The sequence below is a fragment of the Nuphar pumila genome, chromosome 9 (genome assembly GCF_984573655.1).
Source record: "Nuphar pumila chromosome 9, dmNupPumi1.hap1.1, whole genome shotgun sequence".
NCBI classification, from domain to species: Eukaryota; Viridiplantae; Streptophyta; class Magnoliopsida; order Nymphaeales; family Nymphaeaceae; genus Nuphar; species Nuphar pumila.
This window is the reverse complement of record NC_143257.1, coordinates 121,791,219-121,815,417: the sequence shown is the minus strand read 5'-3', so window position 1 is coordinate 121,815,417 and position 24,199 is coordinate 121,791,219. Positions and strand designations below refer to the sequence as shown.

Below are 24,199 nucleotides of genomic sequence, written 5' to 3'. Positions count from 1 at the left end.
CTGCACTTCTTTTTGTGGAGCCCACGCATTATGAAATCTGAAACATTTAAATGTTCCTTATTGTTAGCAGTAGCAGTTAGTAGAAAAACCCTAATCAAATACCTTTGATATCTTTAAAAAGTTACACTTACCAAAGAATACATACCTCCGTCAATGTATATTTATCATAAAAACATACTAATCAATAACAATCAGTTGTTCACGATATGTTATGAGATTCACTATGGGAAGTCCCAAGTAACACACTTTTAAGATTGTATTATTATTTATTAATATCAAAGTAACTAGTGATAAATCGATCCGTTTTTTTTTCCATCAAATTTCTTTCCATTTTATTTCGAGGAGAGAGAATGAAAAGAGGAGAGAGAAGGAACATAAAGAGAGGGGGAGGAAGCCAAGCCCTCCATATCTATATTGCTTCACGCTTCCACCCCTCCGTTTCTCCCTAGACACCATCAACAACGAGCAAAATCTCGCTTCTTGGTGGGTTGCTGTATCTTCTATTAGAGGTATGTGATCCCCATCTGTTCGTTTCCTCCTTTTTTCCCGATTTTTTTGGGGTCAATCTTTAGTATTCTGGATTTTTTCTGTGGTTTGATTTTGTGGGCCATGTGAATTATGTGAGGAAGAGGTTGGGATTTTCGTGAGTTTTTCGGATTTCGACGTTTCTGGAATTGGGTTTTTCGAAAATTGGGATTTTGATGTTGTTTTTGTGGGTTTTTGTGTGTTTTGGATGTGAAGGAAGGGGTTTTGGGGATCGAGAGAAATGGATGGGTCAGTTAGTGATGATAATGGGGCAGGGGGATCTTCGGAGGCCATCTCGAGCAGCCAGAGATGTCCGTCGGGCGATTCCCTGTCGGAATGGAGATCGTGTGAGCAGGTGGAGAACGGGACCCCTTCTACATCTCCTCCGTATTGGGACACCGATGACGATGATGATTGTGGTATGTGTAGTCCGTGTGTATGTATTACTTTTTGCTTTATTTGTTTCGTGTTACGTGGTTCCTTTCCTCATATTATCCTTATCGTTTCCTGTTTTTTTAAATATTTAGTCTAACTTTTATCACTTTTGAAGAAAACCCACCTTTTATGGTTTTGCTGGTTATGGGCTTTTGCATTTGTTGCTTGTTGAAATTTTGAGGATTCCCAATTATTTTAGAGATTATGAAACAACTCAACCGAAGGTATTCACTTAGTTTCCACTTTGTTTGTGGTAATATGCGATGTTTCTTCCTACTTTTCCTCCGTATACAGAGAAAATTGCTACACAGATACTGCACTGTATAAAATTAATATATTTATGATGTAATGCTGTGTGTTGAACTTGCTTTCATTAATGATAGAAATAGAATTTTGTTCATTGGCTTTGATGCCCTTCCTCTTGATTTTGTTTGATCTAATAGTATGACAGCTGCTGGTTATGGAGAGGTCACACTTTTCTTGATATAGTGTTTGATTCTTTTAAGATGTCGCAAGAGTAGAAATGAAATGTAAAGGTGCATGCAACATGGTGTGGAAGGAAAGCATGAGAATGAGAGCACTAGAAATGGGCAGAGAGAGTCTGCGGCATTTAAAATCAGAGACAACTTGAACAAAGCATCATGTAGTTTGTATCTTGAACAAACCAAAGTTCTCACAATTAGTTATTTTGGTCCACTCTTGATTTTCTTTTGCAATGATTTAGAAATTGGTTGCAACCAGTATGGCATGCATACATGTTATAAATTTGCTCACGCATTGAAGCTTTATAAGCAATAGTTCCTTTATTATCTATTAGGTTTAAGTCTATTTAGTTTTTCTTCATACTAATGGTACAACATAGTCATGTATATGTGCTTGGAGGATGATTTCTTTTTTGTGATTTCTGTTTGTCTAGGATCAAAACCATCTGAATTATATGGGAAGTTTACTTGGAAGATTGAAAATTTTTCACAAATAAACAAAAGAGAACTCCGAAGTAATGCATTTGAGGTTGGTGGATATAAATGGTAAGGACTCTTGCATATCTAATTGTGAGATTTTTTTTTCTGTATTGTTTTGCTATTTTTGTTGGTGCACTTGTTGCATGTAAATTGTTTTTTATATGAACAAATGCCAGAATGTGGAGTTTAATATCTTGAGCTGATAATTTGTAAAATACATTTACAGGTACATCTTGGTCTATCCCCAAGGTTGTGATGTGTGTAACCATCTTTCTTTATTCCTCTGTGTTGCTAATCATGAAAAACTTCTTCCAGGTGATGGTCTGATGATAAACATTGTTCTGTATATTGCATATTCTTTATCCTACATAAATAGAGGGCTCATGTGTTCTTTCCTTTTTATATTCATTTTCATTGGCAGGATGGAGTCACTTTGCACAGTTTACAATAGCTGTGGTGAATAAAGATTCAAAGAAGTCTAAGTACTCTGGTGTGCAAGAAATAGTTCTCATAAAATTTGAAATCTATACTTCAAGCTGGATTGTTTTACAGTTTACTAACATATGAAGGGGAACCTTTTCAGATACTTTGCATCGGTTTTGGAAGAAAGAACATGATTGGGGTTGGAAAAAGTTCATGGAGTTATCAAAAGTGTATGATGGTTTCATTGTTAATGACTTGCTTGTAATAAAGGCACAAGTTCAGGTTATTAGGTATGTTATGTTTCCTTTTTTTGAAAAAAAAAGAAAGGGTTGCTTCATTTTTTGTTAGGTATGTTATGTTTGTCTTCCATTAAAGCATTTATTAATATGCTGTGTTGAGTAGAATAGAATTCCCATATCTGTCTTTTGCCGAATTTGTGTTGCCACATATCTTTGTCCAGTAAAGGCTGTTTTAGTTGCTCGTTATGTACTCCTATTTTACTTTGGTTACAGTGATACAAATCATTTTGCTTTTCTTCTCTCTCTCTCTTTTAATCTTTTCTTTTCTTTTTCCTCTACAACTAGGCGAACATATATGTACATGCATCCACACTTACATACATAGGCATAACATGTATGTGTGCATGCATGTATCTGGCACATTTTAGAAGTTAAGCAGAACCAGTGACAAAGATAATATAGTTATAATGATTGTGATCATAACATAAAAGGTGCTTCATGAGTGTGGCTCCTAGATGCAAGCTTGTTATAAAAAAAATATTCTTTTTTAATATAGAAAACATAAAAAGTTAGGGTGAAGCGAGTGAGAAGTGACAAGGGAAAGAGAATCGATTTCAAAACAAGGAGGAAGCGGGGCGATATTTCGGAAGTGGGTTAAAGCTTCCCCTCCTTTTGAGGAAGCGAGAGTTTCTTGCTTCCGAACTGAGCTTCTAGGGAAACAAGCTTCCCCATATATCAAGAAGTTTCCAGTAACTATGGTCTGACCTATATATATACCTACGAAATGGGCGCAGTGCTAAATGAAAGATGCTATTGGATTTTTGGTGTTTTTTCGCAATTCCAACCCCATATATGTGTTCAACATGATTGATTTACTAGAAATCGACACTTGGATAATGCATTTTGGATGAAAAAATGGAATTTGGAGCCCAAAAAATTTATGAAAATTGTAGGCCGTTGATTTTTGAAACCTTATAAAAACCTATACATGCATCGGAATCAAATGCTCCAAGAACTGATTCCTATAAAAACAAGTATATAGATCACATCTTTATCGTCAAAATTTCGAAAAAACATAAGAAATCCAATAGCATGTTTCATTTAGCACTTTGCCCATTTAGTAGGTTCCCATTTCTCTCTCTCTCACTCTCTCTCTCTCTATCTATACACACACACACACACTACCAGCACCCGCACCCGCACCCGCACCCGCACCCGCACCCGCCCGCACCCGCATTTATGTGACATATATATATATATATATATATATAATGTTATCCTTCATTGGAAAAATCTTGTATTTGCCACTATTCTTACTAGTGTTGGTGAAACTTTTGACAGAAGCTGTAGCAGTAATTTGGGGGTGAATACGATTTGTATACTCACTGTGATTTATATGGATTACAATGATTGAAGATGTGCTTACATTGATTAATAGTTATGATTTATAATTGTTGTTCAAGAATTTGCACTAAAAATGCACGTGTATGTGTGTGACACTCTATATATATGTATGTATTTATGCATGTGTATGTGTGTATGTCTTATATGTATGTATGTAAAAGCATACGATCGTGCCATCATGTCCTAGTTTTGCACAACTATACACTTCTAAAATTTTAAGAAGCGAAAAGCGCAAGCCGACTTAAAAGCGAACCGGGAATCATCTCGGAAGCGAACTAGAAGCGACGTAGAAAGTGAGCCGGAAGCGAAGAGGAAACAAAGAGGGAAGCGATCTAGGATTCGACTGGGAAGCGAATAGAAATCAAGTTTTTCCGATATTGGGCAAAAAAAAAATGTTAAAGGCTCCAAGCCCCCCCCCCCAAAAAAAAATAAAAAATAAAATAAAAAATAAAACTCATTTCTTGATATTGGGAAGCGAGTGAGAAGCGAGCTTCCCATTAATGGGAAGCGTGCTTCCTCATAAATGGGTCGTTTCCCCGTGCAATTCGGAAGCAATGTGTTTCATGTTTCTTAAACACGATTCGCGAAAGCACACTTCCCCAAGTCCTATAGCGTTTCCGGTAGCCCTGGCCATATCATGTTCCATACCCATGTCCTTGTCTATGTGAGACAGCCATTCTTAGTAACAGGAATTAGCCTGTAAAGTTCCCATCATGTTCCAACAAGAGAAATTCCTTGAGGAGATGTCAATTAGGAGTCTGAGTTAAATAATAGTTAAAAATTTGGTATTTAGTGTAATCAATCACAACACACTACTAAGTGCCAAACAAACAGTTAAGATCATAAAAAGAAATCGATGAAGTGAGGGATACAGTGTTGACCGTGTGCATGAATTGTCATGTTGTGTCAACACGCGCTACACGTGCTAAGTGAAGTGTCTGTGTGACATAGGAAAATGGTATCTTGAGATGTTAACTCCTCCTTAAAAGTGGTTTGGGAATTTGGGCTATATTTCTGTGCTTCACATGAATATGGCATGTAATATTTGGAAAACCACTATTAGTGAGGATATTCAATTGGTGGAATACCATTTGGTTAATAAAAGTATCTGGATGCTCCACATATATGCTTTGTTTATGATGTTTTGGTTTCTTCTATTGATAAAAATGAAGACAAGAAATTAAAGCAAATATACATGGGCACATGCACACACGCACACACAAAGAGAGAGAGAGGTCATCCATTAAAACTGGCTTGCAATGTGCAAAGGGATGGAAAGAATCTCGGAATGCCACAATGGCAGGCACCCCATGAATGACTACATTGATATCGTGCTTTTCCTTATTGGCAATCATATAGGAGGCAAAACATACCTGCTTATGTAGGAGTGGGTAACCATCAATATTGGTTGAGGCCAAGTTATAATAAATGAAGAAAATCTACATCTAAGGTGGGTTTGGTAGTCTAGGACCTTTCTCATGGAATCTTGCATTCTTGAACTTACCAAATAAAGTGGCCGATACACAGTCTTTTCGTGGCTTTGCAATTATCTGGATTGGAGACTAAAACCAAGAAAATGTGGTGTTGACCAAAATAGTTGTAATCCCATTAGAAAAAAAGATATTACAGAAATTTCATTGAACAAACATTCATCTCTTCAGCATCATTTAGGACATGACATCTCGCATGATACTTGATCAACTGGATGATAATCCTGTGTAGATGGCAATAAAAAACATGCAGGATCAGATGATAACCACTTATGGATTAGAAGGATGAATGCATGATAACCCACAGCGTGAGAGGTGATGAGCTTGATCTCCATGATATGCCATCGAAAAAGAGGATGCAATCTTTATGTAATTTGTGAATTGCAGCCAAATGAACCAATCTGACTTGCCTATTTGACCCTGCAAATGCAGCTAAATGAACCAATCTTATTTTGGGAAGATTGGAGTTGACCTTTTTACCATCTCATGTATTTGGTTAAAAGGGGATACATGTCTTAAGCAAGCCTGCCTAGCAGCAAACTACTTATTGCTGGTGCATGGATGAGTTGGATTGTGAAAGTGGAATTCAATTGTTAGTATCTAGATATCATTCACCAAAGTTAATGATCATTTTCATTTAGTTAGATTGAGTTGGTTTCTCCTTTTCTCTTCTTATGTGCTGTCACTTGTTTTTGTCAAATATTTTTTCCTTACTAATGAACATTCAAAATTATGTGTGGCTTGAGGATGGAAGGTAAGCAAAACTTAGTCTTGGAAATGTAGGTCTGTAAGTGTTGTAGCATTTCCATTTTACATTCTGTCATTGGTGCCTTTGTCTGCGCCTTGAGGTCATTTGGCCTGTGAGTTTGTTCACTGGCCAGTCACACCTTTGATTATTATCTTGTGTAGAAAGACAAGGAAATTGTATTTTCATTGGTCATCTTTCCAGAGCTATTGGCGTGTGGCAGTCCCTTAATTCTTATATTATTAATTTTTCAATTAATTATACAGCATTTCTTTCCATTATTGCATTTAATCTTCCAAAATCCTGGAGTTTCTTACATTCTGTTTACCAGGGAGAAGGCACATCGTCCTTTCCGTTGTCTTGATTGTCAATATAGGCGAGAACTTGTTCGAGTATACCTAACAAATGTTGAGGGGATCTGCCGACGCTTTGTTGAAGAAAGGAGGAGCAAGCTTGGAAAGTTGATTGAGGACAAAACAAGATGGTCAAGGTATTTCTTGCTTGTTTTGTTTTATAGCTTCTGGAGATTATGATTATCTATGTGCTTGTTGCGTCAGACTGTTTGTGGCTTCCATTTCTGATGCAAGTTGACTATAATTTTCCTCATGGACTTGTAACATGAAGAGTGGTTTGTTGTTGAGCTTGTTGCAGCTTTCGTGCATTTTGGTTAGGAATGGACCAGAATGCAAGGCGTTGCATTTCAAGAGAGAAAAGTGATACCATCTTGAAACTTGTTGTGAAACAATTCTTCATAGAGAAGGAAGTCACCTCTACACTAGTCATGGATTCCCTACACAGCGGTCTGAAGGCTCTTGAAAGCCAAAGTTCAAACAAAAAGACGAGAACAAAATCAACGGAGCATGAGGAAATGCCACCTCCAATTGTTTGTGTTGAAAAGGATATGTTTGTCTTGGCTGATGATGTGTTGGAGTTGCTTGAGAGGGCTGCATTGGAGCCTTTGCCTCCAGGGAAGGATGACAAGGGTCCTCAGAATCGGACAAAGGTAAGTTTGGATGGTCATACAGCCATTGAATATTTTCTGCAGCATGGGTTAGTTTGTCTTGTCAACATGAACTTATGTGGATACTCTTCTCTGAGTTTGGGTAGAGGATATTCAAAGGAAATTTCAGAAGAAGAATTCATCTCTAATTATTAAAGTTGAATTAAGGCCCTGTTTGGATCTGTTTTTGTTTATTGCTTACAAAAATAAATTAAAGCACATTTTATAATGAAGATGCTCTTATTTTTAATTAAGTGAATGTTTGGATCACCAACTATTTAAAATCTAATGAGTGAGAAAATAAGATTAGTTATTAGTGGTAATGCTGGATGGTGGTGGTGGTAATGGTGATGGTGGTGGTGATAATGGTGGATGATAGTGGTGGTGAGGTGGTGGTGGTGGTGGTGGTGGTGGTGGTAATGTTGGTGATGACATAGTGATGGTGGCAGTGGTGGTGGTGGTGATAATGGTGGTGATGACATAGTGATGGTGACAGTGGTGGTGGTAATGGTGGTGGAGGTGATAGTAATGGTGATGGTACTGGCAATGGTGATGGTGGTGGTTGCGATGGTGATGATGGTAATGATGATGGTGGTGGTAGTAATGGTGATTGGGGTGGAATGGAAGAAAATAAGCACTTACAAAAGAAATAAGTAGGTCTCCTCTTATTTTTGAAAAAAAGGGTGAAATTTATAAAATGTCATTAAAAAGAAAATGTAAATGATCCAAACACCAAAACATGCTAAGCATAAATGGAAAGAAGCAGTTTATAAAGTGATCCAAACAGGGGGTAAAAACTTTGTTTCTCTTTACTAAGGGGACCTGTCTGGATATTAGTGGGATAAAGTCTTTTGGCTATTCGTTTAGCAGGACAATGCCCTGTCAAGTCAGGTCTCTCTCTGGAACTCTTGGTATTATATTTCACAATCGTGCAGTATAGAAAGTTGGCCAACTGAGATCATAAAATGTAAAAATTGACCTTAGGAAGCCCATCTATCTAACCGCGAAATCTTGTTTCTTTTCTAAGTTACTGCTGCACTTGTACAAGTTTTTCTAATTGCGCTGAGCTTTCTAGAGTCTATACAAGCTTCATATTGAATGATACAATTGCAACTTGCCAGATATATTCACATGGATGGGTTAGAAAACTTGAAAACATTGGTCACTATCAAGGATGGATTTTGGAATTATTCACTTTGCTTCAGAACTTGAACTCAGTTTGTCCATATTCATTTCCACAAAACTTGTGGTATGTATGTGTCTGTAATCATTTCATACTACAATTTCAAACAAGGGCTTGTGGTATGCATGTGTCTAACCATTTCATGCAACAATTTCAAGCAAGCTTTTACATGGAAATTTGAAATTTTGTGCTGATGAGTTATTAAAATGTTCTTCAGATTTTCGTTTTGGGCATATGGTTATGCTGCACATTCCAAGTGCCATTCTTGAATGTCATATAGTTGTGGTACTAGAACACAAACATCTAGGCAAACATGCTTGTCTATGATAGCTGTTGGGGTACTTGCTTATCCTAGATTTAAATCATTCAATTGAAAGACCACCAGTGCAATTGGTTGACTCCAATTTTAAGTTCCATTTGTATTGTTTAGGCTGTTGAAGATTTGAGTGGTTTTCCATCACATTTCTAACTTTGGCCTTTGTGGTACAAGTTTTTGGACCTTGTTCTGTCTTTTCTTTTTGCAGCGGTTGTCTTTGTGCATGTGAATTGTTGTTTTGCCTTGATTTATCTATTATTACCCTCCAATATGTTTCACAGTTCTGTTATGTTGGCTGTGCATTCTTAGGAAGGAATTTCTGGGGAGGACTTCAACAAAGACTCAATTGAACGTGATGAAAGGCGCCTTACCGAACTCGGACGGAGGACTGTGGAAATATATGTTGTAACTCAAATATATAGGTAAATTTTATAGTTGTATCATGTTTGTGTTTCAGGTGTGAATGTAAAACTTATGGATGTACAGTTGGAAATGTCTATATATTATGAGGATTTACAAGTGTAAAGAAAAGATGGAGGGGCAAGCTGGAATGCAATTAGTTTTCTCATGCAGCATATATTTGCAGCAAAATGAGTTTTTTTTGTAGATTTTAGTCTAGTTTGTGAAAAAGAAATCTGCAGGTGAAAGAGAGGGGAGAGGTTGAGGGAAAATGAGGCTTTTCCTTTTTTTCCCGTTTTCGGGGGTGAAGGGGGAGGGTTTGTTGTATGCATACAAGCCTTAACATCCTCTGGTTGACACACTATTGAATTGTTATAAGATAAACTATAAATTATTACGTAAGGGGAAGCTGGGAAGAAGAAGTGGATGGTCTTAAAGGCTTGAATCTACATGACAACCCTTGAATCTATGAGGAATGGAGAAACCAAAAGGAAACTCAAAAAAAGCTGAGCTAGATTGTTTGATGGAAACAAACTGATTCCTTCTCTATTTATAGACTGTAGGACTTATCTAAAACTTCTACATTATCATTTCTGAACTCTTATCTTTATTAGGATCTTATCTTATTTCATCTAGAACTCTGGAAACTCTTAAAAATTATCTCAATTTTAAATTCAAGAAGTTAATTTTTTTGTTAACCACATTTCATCTTATCTTGACCTTCCATATAGAATAAGGGCAACCTTCTACATGAATCTGCTCCACTTGTAGTGATTTTGCCCGAGTTAACTTTGGATTATGCTAGTTATTCCAATGGATGACGCTCAAATTGGTCAGCTACATTTAGAGAAGAAGAGTTGTTCATGCCTTTAGGCTTTAGAAGATCAACTACATATTCCTTGCTATTGATCTTCTAAATTTTTTGATAAAGTCCATAGTTATTGTTCTTTAGCTTATTATAAGTTCCTACAAAAAGTTGCTATTTTTTAAGATGAACCATCACAATCTCACCTTCGAACACCTTCAAATTTCTGTACGTATTTGCATCTTTCTGTATTTGTCATTTGTTTCTTATCATTTACATACACTACTTGAGTTCTATCAGCCATAGCTATAGTCTCACTAAGAAGTTTTGGTAGCTTCACAAGTTCTACAGTATGTTTTAAAAATTTCCCATAGATAATTTGAAATGGAGACTTTCCTGTACATTTATTCACTATATCCTTGTAAATAAAAAACAAAAACAAAAAAACTCAAGCTACACATTAAGGCATAGTCTCACAACTAAGATTTATCTCTAGAAAAATACCTATGCATATTTTCTAAGGTTCTTTTTGTTAACTTTAGTTTGTCCATCACTTTGAACTTTGAAGGTGATAACTACCACCATATTGCAAAGAAGTACTAATATGATCCATAGGATTCTCTGGAAGTAACCAAGAAATTTAGTATCATGATTGGGGATCATGGACTTCAACATGGTATATGGTCTAACAATTTCTCGAGAAAAGATAAATAATGTTGGGCCTTTGAGGTATTTATTCTGTTCTTACAAGGTATAAAATACAGCATTTTAGAGGCACAGTCCATGCCTCTTTGAGTTCGTAGGAGTCTAAATGCAAAGTCTATGGACAGATCGTTTTATGGAGCTTCTGGTATCGGAATGGGTCTAAGGGCCAAAAATTATGGGGTTACCATTTATTGCTTTGACATACAAGCACAAACTTGCCAAGGTCTCTTTGGAATACATAACCTTTTCCATAGAAAGAAAGCCTTATTTTATGTGCAAATCTCTTGGTTGACCTTAACATTTCATCCTCTCTTCCTTGAACAATACTTTTCGGCATGGCCAACCATCAATTGCTCACATGCTTCTCTTAGAAGGTCGATCCATCTAAGACTTGAACCTAGTTGTTATTTTCATGACTATCTACTAAGTTCTACATAGGTTACAGTATAACCTTATATTGGATAGCTCACTGAATGCCACTATCAAAATTGTCATACTGTTATTCTCTTTTAAACAGATGATTTGTGAGAGAAGTCGATAAAATTTCTATGCCTATTTTCTCATAGAACACTTTTCCTGTTTTCGATTTTGGTATTGATGGAATATGCATGAAGCTGGGTGATAAAAAGCTATTTCTCATCAGTTGCTTCTTCTTCTGTCTGGATTTCATGGGTACCGTGGCAAGTCCTAGTCAATTGTAAGTTCTACCACCCAGCTGAAGCTCTTCCTTTAAGCTTGTAAGCAACAAGCTTAACTTTTTATATAATCAGAGATTCCTTCTACTTTTAAGACAATCTAAGAAATCTTTAAATATAGTTGACCATTCATGATGTAGCCTCTCTTATTTCTCTGAGTTATTTGCTAAGTGTTATCCAAGACTTTGATCAAGAACTTTATCACTAAAATCAGCATTGTACATTGAGGGCCATTAAGGTGGTGGTGAAAGAGGCAGATGCCCATGAATAGGCTGGCCATGAGCTCCTTCAGTGATTAAAGGGTTGATATGTTTACGTCTTTGTGACTGTAGCTGTTGCGCAGGGTATTGAAATTTTCCAAATCCAGTGATAACTATAGGTTGATTACTAAAAGCATCACCACCGAAGTGGCAACTTTTTGGATCATTGTTTTCCATTGAACTGTAATGAAATCAAGAAGCCTCCACACACCTCATACAAGAGGCACAAAGCAAATCCTAGGCTATGTCACACGGACTCGGCTAGGGAGGTGCCGCACCCGAGTCGACACGCCCCGACACGGGTGCGGCTTCGGACTCGGCCCAGACTCGGTCAACGCCGAGTCGGACTCGGTCAACGAGTCAAGGCCGAGTCTGTCCACATTCTGGACTTGGTCAACTTTGACCGAGTCCAAAAATGCCCATTTTTAAGACAAAAAACAAAAAAAAAACATTTTTTATATATCTTTGACATAACAAGCACAAATTCTTCGTCTTTAGAGGAAGAGAGTTTCTTTAATCTATTATCTTTCATAGTCAATTTTTCTAGAGTTTCAAATATGGTAGAAACGCCTCCTTTATGAAGGAGAGCCGATTTGGTCCCTTCAAATTCGGGTCTAAGCCCATTAGCAAATTAGTAGAAATGCTCTATTTTGATTTGATTTTTATAGAGTTTTACGTCTTGAGGACAATGCTACTTAGGCTCTAAAAAAGACGATTCATCCCAAAAAAGAGGAAGAACATTGTAATTATTCCCAAATGCTCATTTCTTCTTAAGTTATGGTTGTAACTTTATTTTGAAAATTACATACATGAGCTATGTCTTTTAGACAATACTTATGATCCTTCCATGCATCACTAGCAAAATAAAATTGTCAAATTCAAACACTTTTTGATGTCAACAACAACACTATTGATGAGCCATCAAATGATTTTAGAATGGCCCATCCTCCATTCTTTTCATCTTCTTTGGTATTCGGCAATGGATTTCGACATTTTTTCTCCTTAAAACGCTACTTCTTTGCTATTTTCGATCTTGATAAGCATAAACTTAGGTTCTCTTTCGGTGCCATCAACCAAACCCCATAAACCCTTTCCCCATATTTTATGTTTTAATATGGATGCCCACATCACATAGTTTGTATCATTGAGTCTCACGGGAATGGAGATGACAACTTCTTGGTTATCATTTTTACAAAAAAGATGGAGAGGGAAATAAAAAAAAAGAAGGTAGAATGGAAGCGAAGTACTCTTTGGACACCACGATCACACGATATACGTTCTCACATCCACACAAACAAGTACTTTGATACCATGTAATGAAATCAAGAAACCTGCATACACCTCACACAAGAGGCACAAAGCAAATCCTCAAAGAGGTATAAACACAAAAGCCACTTAAGGGCTAATCAAGAACACTCAAACATAAAAAAATATATCCTTTATTGATGAACACATGCATACAAAATGCATAACATACAAGGGGGCAATGCCCTATATTTATATACACATTCTAGCTGTGGGGAGCCCCAACGGTAAATATGAGAAGACAATTCTGCCCCTAATGGGCAGATCCTATTACAAGAGTCAAAAAGATCAAAATACCCTTGGATGGTAAAATAAATTAAATCATATATATATATATATATATATATATATATATATATATATATATATAATGAGCACCCATATTCTAACACCTCCTCAAACTCATGGACTCACAACTGAGAGTTTGCCAAGAAGAAAGTGAAATCTGGGAGAGGGCAGTGCCTTAGTGAAGAAATCCGTCAGTTGATACTCACATGGTATATATGGTAAAGTGATGGTCTTCTTCATAAATTCTTCACGGACATAATGACAATTTATTTCAATGTGCTTTGTTCGCTCATGAAATGTAATATAGATGGCGCTCTTGTTATCACAATATAATCTTGAGGGTTCAATTATGTAAACTCTCAAGTCTTCTATTAACTATCTCAACTGCACCAATTCAAAAGTTGTAGTGATCATAGTATGATATTCAACTTTTGTAGAGAATAGGGACACCTTTGGTTGCTTTTTGCATCTCCAAGATATCAAGGAATCACCTACAAAAATACAAAATTCGGTGGTTGAGTGAATGATTTACATCTCCTAAATCAGAGTTTGAATATACAATAACATCTAATGGATATAAAGATGATAAAAGTAAACTAGGATTAATGGTATTTTTAACATATTTAACTCTCTTCGTTACAACACTCGTATGTACTGTGGAGGAAGAATACTGAAATTGACTAACAGTATGAATAGCATGAGCAATATCATGACGAGTAATAAAAAGGTAAGTCGGGTCACCAATCTTTTGGCGATATGGAGTTGGATCTTTCAGAGGTTCTCTATTATCTTTCTTTATTTTTTCATTGATGACTTCAAGTGTGTCAACTCTGTTTTCATCTATAAGACCTGACCTTTCAATTATCTGTGTTGTATACTTAGTCTAAGGAAATATCTAAGAAAACCATATCTGTCATATCAAAGTTATTTTTGAGAACATCTTTGATATGACTAACTTCGTATTTATCACCTCTTGTAATAATCATATCGTTCAAATAGATGAGTAAAATAATTATGCCTACATTAGAAGACTTAACAAATAATGCATTGTCAGTGTAACAAGATTTAAAACCTAGTTGAACCAATCACATTGCTAAAACAGTCATATCAAGCCTAAGAATGGCAGTGGACCGGGGCGGGGACGGGGGACAAGGTCTCCACCCCCACCCCGTTTCAAAATTCTGCCCTCCATCCTCGCATCCATCCCTGCACGATTTTTTATTTTAACCTCCATCCTCTCCTCCATTCCCGTTTCATGTCCTCCATCCCCAGTCCAAATAGGGCGAGGCGGGGTGGGCCCTGTTTCCCCCACTGCCACCTCTAAAGGAGAGAAAGGTTTACTAGCCGGGATCGGGGATGGGGCGGGGCAGGGGAAGGTGTAAGTCCATCCCTACCTCCATCCTCGCATGGGTTTTGATTTTAACCTCCATCCCCACCTCCATCCCCGGTCCAAACGAGGCGAAGCTGTACCCCATTTTCCCCCGATCCACTGCCATCCCTAACCAAGCCTTAGTTGCTTCTTATAGGCCATACACAACTTTTCACAAATGATTTTTTTTCCATGTGCCAGCCCTAATTCGGGAGGGGTTTCATATAGACTTCTTTATTTATTTTTCTATTAAGAAATGCATTTTAACATCCATTTGAAATATGAGCAATTTTTTAATAGATGCTATAATGATGAGAGTTCTAACAGTTGTCATCCTTGTTATTGGAGCAAATGTTTTCTCATAGTCTATCCCATACTCTTGATCAGGGTTATTGGAAGCGCTATAGCATATGGGGAAGCGCACTTCTTCGAAGCGCGAAATGTGGCGCTTTCGAAACGTGCAGGGAAGCACAAAAAAAATTGAGAACCGTGCTTCTCCTTAATTTTTCAAATTTTTTGTATTTTTTTCTTACTTTTTTTTCTTTTTTCGCTTTCCCCTCGCTTCCTAGGTCACTTTCGGTTCGCTTTCGAGACTATTCTTGGTTCGCTTCTAATTTGTCCTACACTTCCTGCTTCCTAAAATTTTGGAAGTGTCTCACTTCCCACTCCGGCTTCCCCGACTGACAACTTTGCTCTTGACTAACCCCTTTGGCCACTATCCTAGCTTTGTACCTCTCCAGTGATCCATCACTTTTAGTTTTGATTTTGTAGACCCATCTACATCAAGTTTGAATTTCTCAAGTTTTAGCCTTTTATAAAGCTTCTAATTCATTGATCATGGCTTCAATCCATTCAGGATGATGGTTTTACATAGGCGTGAATGACCATTAGGCAAACTCTATAGTTGAGTTCAAATGATTCATATGATACAAACCTTCTTAGTGCTTTAGATAACCTCATAAATCATGTCACACTAATTTGATCTATGTCTTGATTTTAAGAGTATCTCTTTAAGGCACATAGAACAAGATCTTGAGTCCGACGAGAATAAACTTGTAATTCATTGTGAGGTTCAACTATATTGATAGAAACATCGTTCTCATGTGCAGCATGAGTGTCATCATTGTCACTCTCATGCACAATATCATCAGCATCATGCTCAACAACATTATCATGCATCAGGTCAAACAAGAACGAGTAGTCACAAGGTTTTTTAGACTCAATTTTTTCAAAGACATTTTCTTTTTCAAGAAAAGTCACATTTTGTGAAACGTAAATTTTATCTTTTTTAATATCATAACATCTATATCCTTTTTGGTTTTCGGCGTAGCTTAATAAAACATAGGGAATAACTTTGGCAAAAGGTTTATCTCTTTTGTTAGAAAGAACAAAACATTTATACCAAAGATTTTCAATCTTTTATAATTGGGTGGAGTTTTAAATAAATTTTCAATAGGAGAAATATTACTAATAATGGTCGAGGGCATTCTATTGATTAAATAGACCGTTGTTAGAGCGACTTCGACCCAATTTTTTTTTGAAACATTTTTGAAAATGAGGAGGGTCTTAGTGGTTTCAACAATGTGCCGATGTTTTCTTTCGGCCAACCCCTTTTGTTGAGGGGTATAAGGATAAAAATTTTAATGAACAATTCTTTGTTGATCAAGGTATTCTTCAAAATCATTAAATAGGAATTCACCTCCAGAATCAGTTCTAAAATTTTTAATGAAGGCTTTAAATTGACTTTTGACATAGCTAGAAATTTTTGAAAAACAAACAAATACTTGAGATTTGATTCTAAGAAAATAAATCCATGAAATAAATCCATATATGTCTAGTAAAGTCATTCACAAATATCACATAGTAGGATACACCTCCTTTAGACATGATTGGTGCCGGTCCCCATACACCCGAATGTATCAATTCAAAAGGTTATTTAGAAATAAAATAACTAGTTTCAAAAGGTAGTGATGTCATTTTGCCAAGGATATAATCCTTCAGAGAACAATTCTTTTTCATTACAATTTTTGAGTAATCAAAACAAATACAATTTTGACATACTTAGCTGTCCTAATCTCCTATGCCAACTTTCAGTATCATTCTTTTAAAAAAAAATTACAAAAAGTTTGATTTGATAATTCTAATTTGTCCATGTGGTAGAGGTCACCTCTTCTATGGCTGCGCCCAATCTGCTTCTCGGACTGGAGATCTTGTATCAAACAACCATTAGATGAAAATATTATTCTACATCCATGGATAGTTATTTGAGAAACAAATAGAAAATTTAAATTTAGTTTTGGTACAACCCTAATGTTTGGAACAAAGAAAATTTGGTCATTTTTTAAAGTACCAACACTTTTGATTTTTAAAGAGGTTTTATTGGTGGTTGAGACATAAGAATCTTTTGAATTATTTTGATATTCGGATAATATGAACTCGTTAGGAGTCATATGAAACGAAGCACCGAAATCAAGAATCCAAGAAGTCTTACCAGGATTGACACAAGTGGAGACGACCGCACCGAAAAGGGAAGATGATTGGCTCTTGAGTAGTAGTGTTAGAACCTCCATAAGTTGTGCAGGTGACATGTTTTTTGAGCTTTGATCAACACCACCTCTCTCAAATGGTGACTCCATACAGGGCACTATCTTGTCTTTTCTTCTATCTTCTCTTCTCCTTTCAGGGCAAAAAGGCTTGATGTGCCCCTGTTCATTACAAAAGTGACACATGACTTTCTTTTTGGAATCATAGTCATATGAATTCTTTCCAAAATATTTCGGTTTGTATATCCTTGTATGATTTTCGGGCTTTGACATAACAAGCACAAATTCTTCGTCTTTAGAGGAAGAGAGTTTCTTTAATCTATTCTCTTTCATAGTCAATTTTTCTAGAGTTTCAAATATGGTAGAAACACCTCCTTTATGAAGGAGAGCCGATTTGGTCCCTTCAAATTCGGGTCTAAGCCCATTAGCAAATTAGTAGAAATGCTCTATTTTGATTTGATTTTTATAGAGTTTTACGTCTTGAGGACAATGCTACTTAGGCTCTAAAAAAGACGATTCATCCCAAAAAAGAGGAAGAACATTGTAATTATTCCCAAATGCTCATTTCTTCTTAAGTTATGGTTGTAACTTTATTTTGAAAATTACATACATGAGCTATGTCTTTTAGACAATACTTATGATCCTTCCATGCATCACTAGCAAAATAAAATTTTGTCAAATTCAAGCACTTTTTGATGTCAACACTATTGATGAGCCATCAAATGATTTTAGAATGGCCCATCCTCCATTCTTTTCATCTTCTTTGCTATTTGGCAATGACTTTCGACATTTTTTCTCCTTAAAACGCTACTTTGCTATTTTCGATCTTGATAAGCATAAACTTAGGTTCTCTTTCGGTGCCATCAACCAAACCCCATAAACCCTTTTCCCATATTTTATGTTTTAATATAGATGCCCACATCACATAGTTTGTATCATTGAGTCTCACGGGAATGGAGATGACAACTTCTTGGTTATCCTTCATTTTTACAAAAAAGATGGAGAGGGAAATAAAAAAAAGAAGGTAGAATGGAAGCGAAGTACTCTTTGGACACCACGATCACACGATATATGTTCTCACATCCACACAAACAAGTACTTTGATACCATGTAATGAAATCAAGAAACCTGAATACACCTCACACAAGAGGCACAAAGCAAATCCTCAAAGAGGTATAATCACAAAAGCCACTTAAGGGCTAATCAAGAACACTCAAACATAAAAAGTATATCCTTTATTGATGAACACATGCATACAAAATGCATAATATATAAGGGGGCAATGCTCCATATTTATATACACATTCTAGCTGTTGGGGAGCTCCCAACAGCTAGGTTTCTAGCCGTTGGAGAGCCCCCAACGGTCGCAGTGTCAAGGACAATAATGCCCTTGACAATGCTAATACAAGACACAACAAAAACAAAAATAAGAAAATAAGGAAACTAAAAATATGAGAAGATAGTTCCTGCCCCTAATGGGCAAATCCTATTACAAGGGTCAAAAAGATCAAAATACCAAAATACCCTTGGAGGGTAAAATAAATTACAATCACCATATATATATATACATATATATATATATAAACGAGCACCCATATTCTAACATGAACCAGAGATGCTTCTGGCTCTGATACCAATTCAAATAATAGGAAGTGTGTGAGAAAGAGCAACATCATTTTCTTAAAACTCTTGACAACCCTTGAATCCATAAGGAACAGAGATACCAAACTGAAATTCTAAAGAAATTCTAAGCTAGATTGATCAATAACTGACTGCATATCTATGCATGGATGAAATGAACGTTTTTTCTTATGTAATCAAGCGAAGTGAGGTATGGAGCTTCTGTGTTGAACCGAGCTATGCAAAGGTGCAAAGCCATGACACTGTCTATAAATAAGGTTCTGAAAGAAAGTCCAGCAAAGTTCCCTAATAATGAGAGTGGGGTTGCATCAGCAGTAGAGACTTCCCATTGGTTACATAGTAGCTTAACTGCCATTCATTGGCTTTTCTCCTTCAGTGGGATGAAGCAAGGAAGCAAAGATAGGTTACTTGAAGATAAACCACTCAACAGAAGTGCTGCTTGATGTATTTATTTAGATTTTAGCGAAGGTAAGAGATTTGGATGAAATTATCATGCATAAAATATGACTGAATAGAATGGAATAATACCAAACCTCTTGGTTTCTTGAAGAGCTTATTGAACTCCTACCTTTATCAGAACTTTTATTTTTATTACTCTTATCTCATTTAGAACTCCAGAAACTCTGATAAAAAAAAGCTCTAGGAACTCCTAGAAATTTTCTCAAATAGCAAATTCTTAAATGGTTATCTTTTATGTTGACACATCTTATCTTGACCTTCCATGTAGGATAAGCCTTTGATTCCTTGCATCTATTTGCATTTGTTAGTTAAGGTATAATGTGTGACCTGATTTTGATGTGGAATGTTTTCTTTTAAATACTGAGTTAGTTTCATGAGGTTCATCATCATGCATTCTTGCCTTTAATTTGTATTTACTGCATATATTGCAATTTACCTCGCAGCAACCGAATTGAGGTCTCATATCAGGAGGCTGTTGCTTTGAAGAGGCAAGAGGAACTTATTCGCGAGGAGGAGGCAGCATGGCAAGCTGAAAATGACCTTAAGTCAAAGCGTGGATCATCTGACAGAGAAAAGCGAACTAAAAAAAAGCAGGTTACATGATGAGATTTGGATGGTTTTGTGGAACTTCATTCAGATGATTGAATATAATCTTAAAAATTGTCATACATGCAATTGAGTTTTCCAATTGTGAAGAGTTCCTTCTAAATTCATATTGTTGCATTAGGCTAAACAAAAGCGGGGCAACCGCAAGAAGGATAAAGCCAGGGATGAGAAATCTGGAACACCACTTCATGATAAACACCAGAAGGAGATGTCAGTGGAAAGTGTCCTTGGGGAATTCTCTGCTAAGGAACAGTCTATCCTTGATAAATTTGATGCACAGGAAGGAGATGTTTTTGATGTGTCAGACACTGGAGAAGATACTGTTGAAGTTTGTCAACCAGATGCAGAAGACAGAGATGTCAGCCCAGTCAATTGGGACACAGATACATCAGAAATACATCCTGCTGCAGAAGCTAATAGCTCTGGGATAAGAATTCAACCTGTAGAAAATGGAAAATGTAACAAAAAGAATGGGGCTACAATGGATGACAGCTCTTCAACATGTTCTACTGATTCTGTTCCTTCTGTTATAACAAATGGCTCATACAAAGGGCATGCTTTGCCTGTCTACGGCAGCCAAACATCACCAAGCAGGTGCATACGGCTTAATGTACTGATTCTGGTTTTCTTTGATATTGAATATTTGCTTTGTCAGCCTTATCCATCTGTCCTTTCATTCATTTCTGCAGACGAAAGAATCAGCAGGCCAAAGAAAACCATGATCAAAATGGTTCGACCCATGATAGTGACAGACAATCTTTGGACTCTGTCCCAGATGCTGGCCTGGTATGTGATACCAGTAGCACCTGTGGAATCACTGGACCTGAGCCAGATTTTGTCCTCTCACTGAAGGATCAGATTCAGTTGCTAGAGCAACATTTAGTTGAGAAGGTTAAGCTCTCCATCTTGTCTGAATGTATGCTTGCATGATGCATTCATTCATAAATGCGTGCATGTGGGGGTGTGTTTTGGGATTATTAGAAATTTAAATTTTGGTGGAGACACCCTTACGAAAACAAGGTTACCCTATTTGAGTTTGCACTGATGTATCATATCTTCTGCTTTTATAGATGAAAACTTTCTTTCCTGGCAGAAGTAACCATTTGACTTGTTTAAATCATGTCTTGGGGAATTACCATGTTAGATTTGGACTTTGGAAAGAGATGATGCTTTGCTTGAATTGTATCACAGAGCCATGCTCCCTACATCAAGCAGTCTTGATTTCTTCACTGGAAAATGAGTGCTATGGTCCAATGATAAATTAACATTTCTTTTGTGGTTGCTAGAATTGTATGACAGAGCTATGCTCCCTACATCTGAATCAGTGGTCTTGATTCTTAGGTTCTTACATTTTGGATTGTTGGGGCATAGTGCTTCCATAATGTGACGAGTTTCTGCGCATATTTTTCAGGAAGAAGTTGTTTCATTACAAAGGAAAATAAATGTCAAAGATGACGATGATCTTGAAAGACCTTCAAAACAGTCATCTGAAACAGCAGAGGAAGTTTCATCCTCGCCCACCAGTCCACCTTCCATAATAAATATGAAGTCTACTTCAGCAACAGGGGAAGTAAGCAGCCCAGCTTTAGTTGAACCAGTTCCTGTTAGGCAAACATCTTCAAATAGCCGATCACAAAAAGGAATCTCGCTCCTAACCAGATCTTCTCCTCCTCTCCCATCCATATCCCAAAATGAAAATCAAAACCCCATCAGCACAGCAAAAATCCCGACAGATAACCATGAGAACACCTCACTGAAGCCAGTCACAGCTGATGCTCATACTGCACTGTCAAGACCATCAAGCGCCCCGGTTTGTGCTGCTTCAAGAATGACCACTTCAGTTATATCCATGACTCAGTCATCTCCATCGTTAGCACGGTCGGTCAGTGCGGCTGGAAGGTTAGGCACTAGCACTGATCAACAGCCAGCCACTTCATCCAGTGCTGCTGTTGCTTCTCAGTCCTATAGAAATGCCATTATGAATAGCCACAAGGTGAGAACTGCTTCAGGCATTCCTTGTTATACCCCTCCCTATTCCAAAGCACATCCAACTTCTTCCCACTTGCAATCACTCTCTTTGGCCTCACAATCTTTGTCATCCTCATCATTATCAGCATCTTCATTGTCACCAGCAACTGTAACTGCATCACTGCTGTCTCAGAGCACTTCTATGAACAAGACTGGCAACTCTGCAGGAACGAGTAACTGTCCAGGTTTTACTTTTGGCACAGTGGCACCCGAGATACTGCGCAGTACATCTCAATCAGAGTTGCTTCCTGAGGAATCCAGTTCATTGTCATGGATAAATGAATGCATGTTACAGGAAGGTGAGAATAACCTCTTCCGTGAACCATATTTTCAGGATATCCCAAGCCTGGAGATCTGTGCTTCTGGTAACAGGCGTCCCATTGTTCTTGCTGACTCACAGGATGAGTTCCCCCATCTTGATATTATCAATTACCTACTTGATGAGGAAAATAGCATCGGAAAAGCAGCAACAGTTAGCGACATGCTGAAAAACCCTGGGAATCATATTTTCAATAGGCAGTTTACATTTCCTGTCAACCATGGTTTTGGGCGTGGGAATGGAATGGGAATGATGGATGCAAGTACTTCACTGAACAGCTGCCAGTTCGAGAGGTCAATGAGGTATGCTGATAGCAGTCTCCAGCATGTCTATGGATCGCAAACCGGTGCCTATGACATGCAAAGAGGACATGATGTGGCACTTTCTGCATACATGGCACAGCCTAATGGGCCGGTAGAGAGGGTCTCGCACACTAACCAGTTGGGTCAGCTTCAGTGGTCTGCAGATTCTGCTGACATCTCGTTGTTGAGAAACTTGAAGGCAGATGGGTCTCTTTTTCAAATGCCTGTTGCAGACTACACGAACTTTGGTTGCAGAGGTGGGCTTAATGGATACTCTGCATTCAGACCAGCACGTTGAAGGCTTTTAAGATACTGCCTTTGTGTTCAGCTGCATGGCCCCAATCTTGATAATGTATTTGAGGTGTTGTCTTATTAAAGTGCGGCATAATCCTGCTCGCTAGGACATTTTGTAAGGAGTGATTCTCAATTTGCTTCTAGTCGCATTTCTGCTATTTATGTTTGCATTTTATTTGTTGCTGTGTGCTGATTGGAGTGAAAAACAGTGATTGGTGCATGTTTCTACCAGGATCAGATGTGCCCGCTCTAAAATCAAGGGAAAATGGCATACACTGGACTTTGATACTGAAGCTGCTGAACCATTCTGGTGTGGAGGCAAAACTGTTTGAATTGGCAGGATTAAGATAACACGGACAAAAGTCTTATTAGAATCGTAAAAGCCTACAAGGTTGTGTAATGTTGTTGTAATAGGTAGCATGCCCTATCCGTTTGAAGCATTAGAATGTTTAAGCTGATATGCAGTTGTTAAATTCCAAGAGCATTTAGATCTGAAATCCCCGTTGTCACCCAGGTCACCCTCATTTTTCTATTTTCTTTTTTCTTTTCCTCTTTTCAAGTGTCAATTACTGATGTTCCGACATGTTAGATTATACTGTTACTTAATATGAAGTTGATAACAGTGTTGCTGTATTGGTACCACAGAAGAGGTGGAAGTAACTAGTTTAACAGACCTTGAAATATATTAAGCTAACCTACATCTCTTCGAGCACCATCCTATGAAATAGTTACTGGAAAGGCTAAACATTTGTTGTATAGACGTGGACAGATATGAGAATTTATGATGTTAAAACAAGGGTTGATAGTTGAGGAGATATATTTGTTAGATAGGTTGTTTTGATTCGATATAACCTCATAGATGCGTTCAGCATAGTTGATTTATGAGAAATCAACCTTTGGATAATGTTTAGTCGATGAAAAAACATGTTCGCTTGATTGGAAAATTTGATGTATTACGGCAGTTGATTTTTTTAATGCCAGAAAAACCTGTATATGTTGGATTTTGGTGATACAAAAACCAATTCCTACTAAATGGAACATGTATGTCACATTGATGAGGTTACCATTACGAAAAAAAAAACAAAAATGTGAAGAGAAAAGGGTTTTGCTAATTAGATTACAGTAACTACTAATCCGATAGTTTAAACTAGAATGTGTTTAGCCAGTCATATTGTACTCTCAGGATTCCAACTTTACATGAAGGTCGGTCTTAATATGAAGCATACACCACATGAAAATTAAAACATTATCTTTTGTCCAACATTCAAAAGTTTTGGAACTCACAGTATGACCTTTTTGGAAATAGAGAGAGACCTAAGGAGGGAAACCAGCATGCCAAGAAGAGAATGTATGAAGGAAATGTGTAGCCAAACAATCTCATCTTCTATATCATTGTCTTGGACCTGACTTTAGCCACAGCAAATGCATTCTTTTTTGTGTTCATGTCCTTGTGCACTAA

At 37.2% G+C, this 24,199-nt stretch overlaps 1 protein-coding gene across 1 annotated transcript; it reads left to right on the top strand.

Annotated features, from left to right (window-relative positions):
- The first annotated feature begins 357 nt into the window (after positions 1–357).
- On the top strand, positions 358–22,898 carry LOC149829166 (TNF receptor-associated factor homolog 1b-like). The gene is made up of 13 exons (XM_090017927.1): positions 358–509; positions 742–944; positions 1,877–1,988; positions 2,149–2,237; positions 2,344–2,412; positions 2,506–2,635; positions 6,555–6,713; positions 6,875–7,226; positions 9,032–9,144; positions 19,635–19,785; positions 19,919–20,391; positions 20,487–20,688; positions 21,209–22,898. Exons 2-13 carry the CDS (start codon positions 767–769, stop codon positions 22,742–22,744), a joined length of 3,564 nt encoding a protein of 1,187 aa, XP_089874053.1. The 5' UTR covers positions 358–509; positions 742–766; the 3' UTR covers positions 22,745–22,898.
- Positions 22,899–24,199: the final 1,301 nt, after the last annotated feature.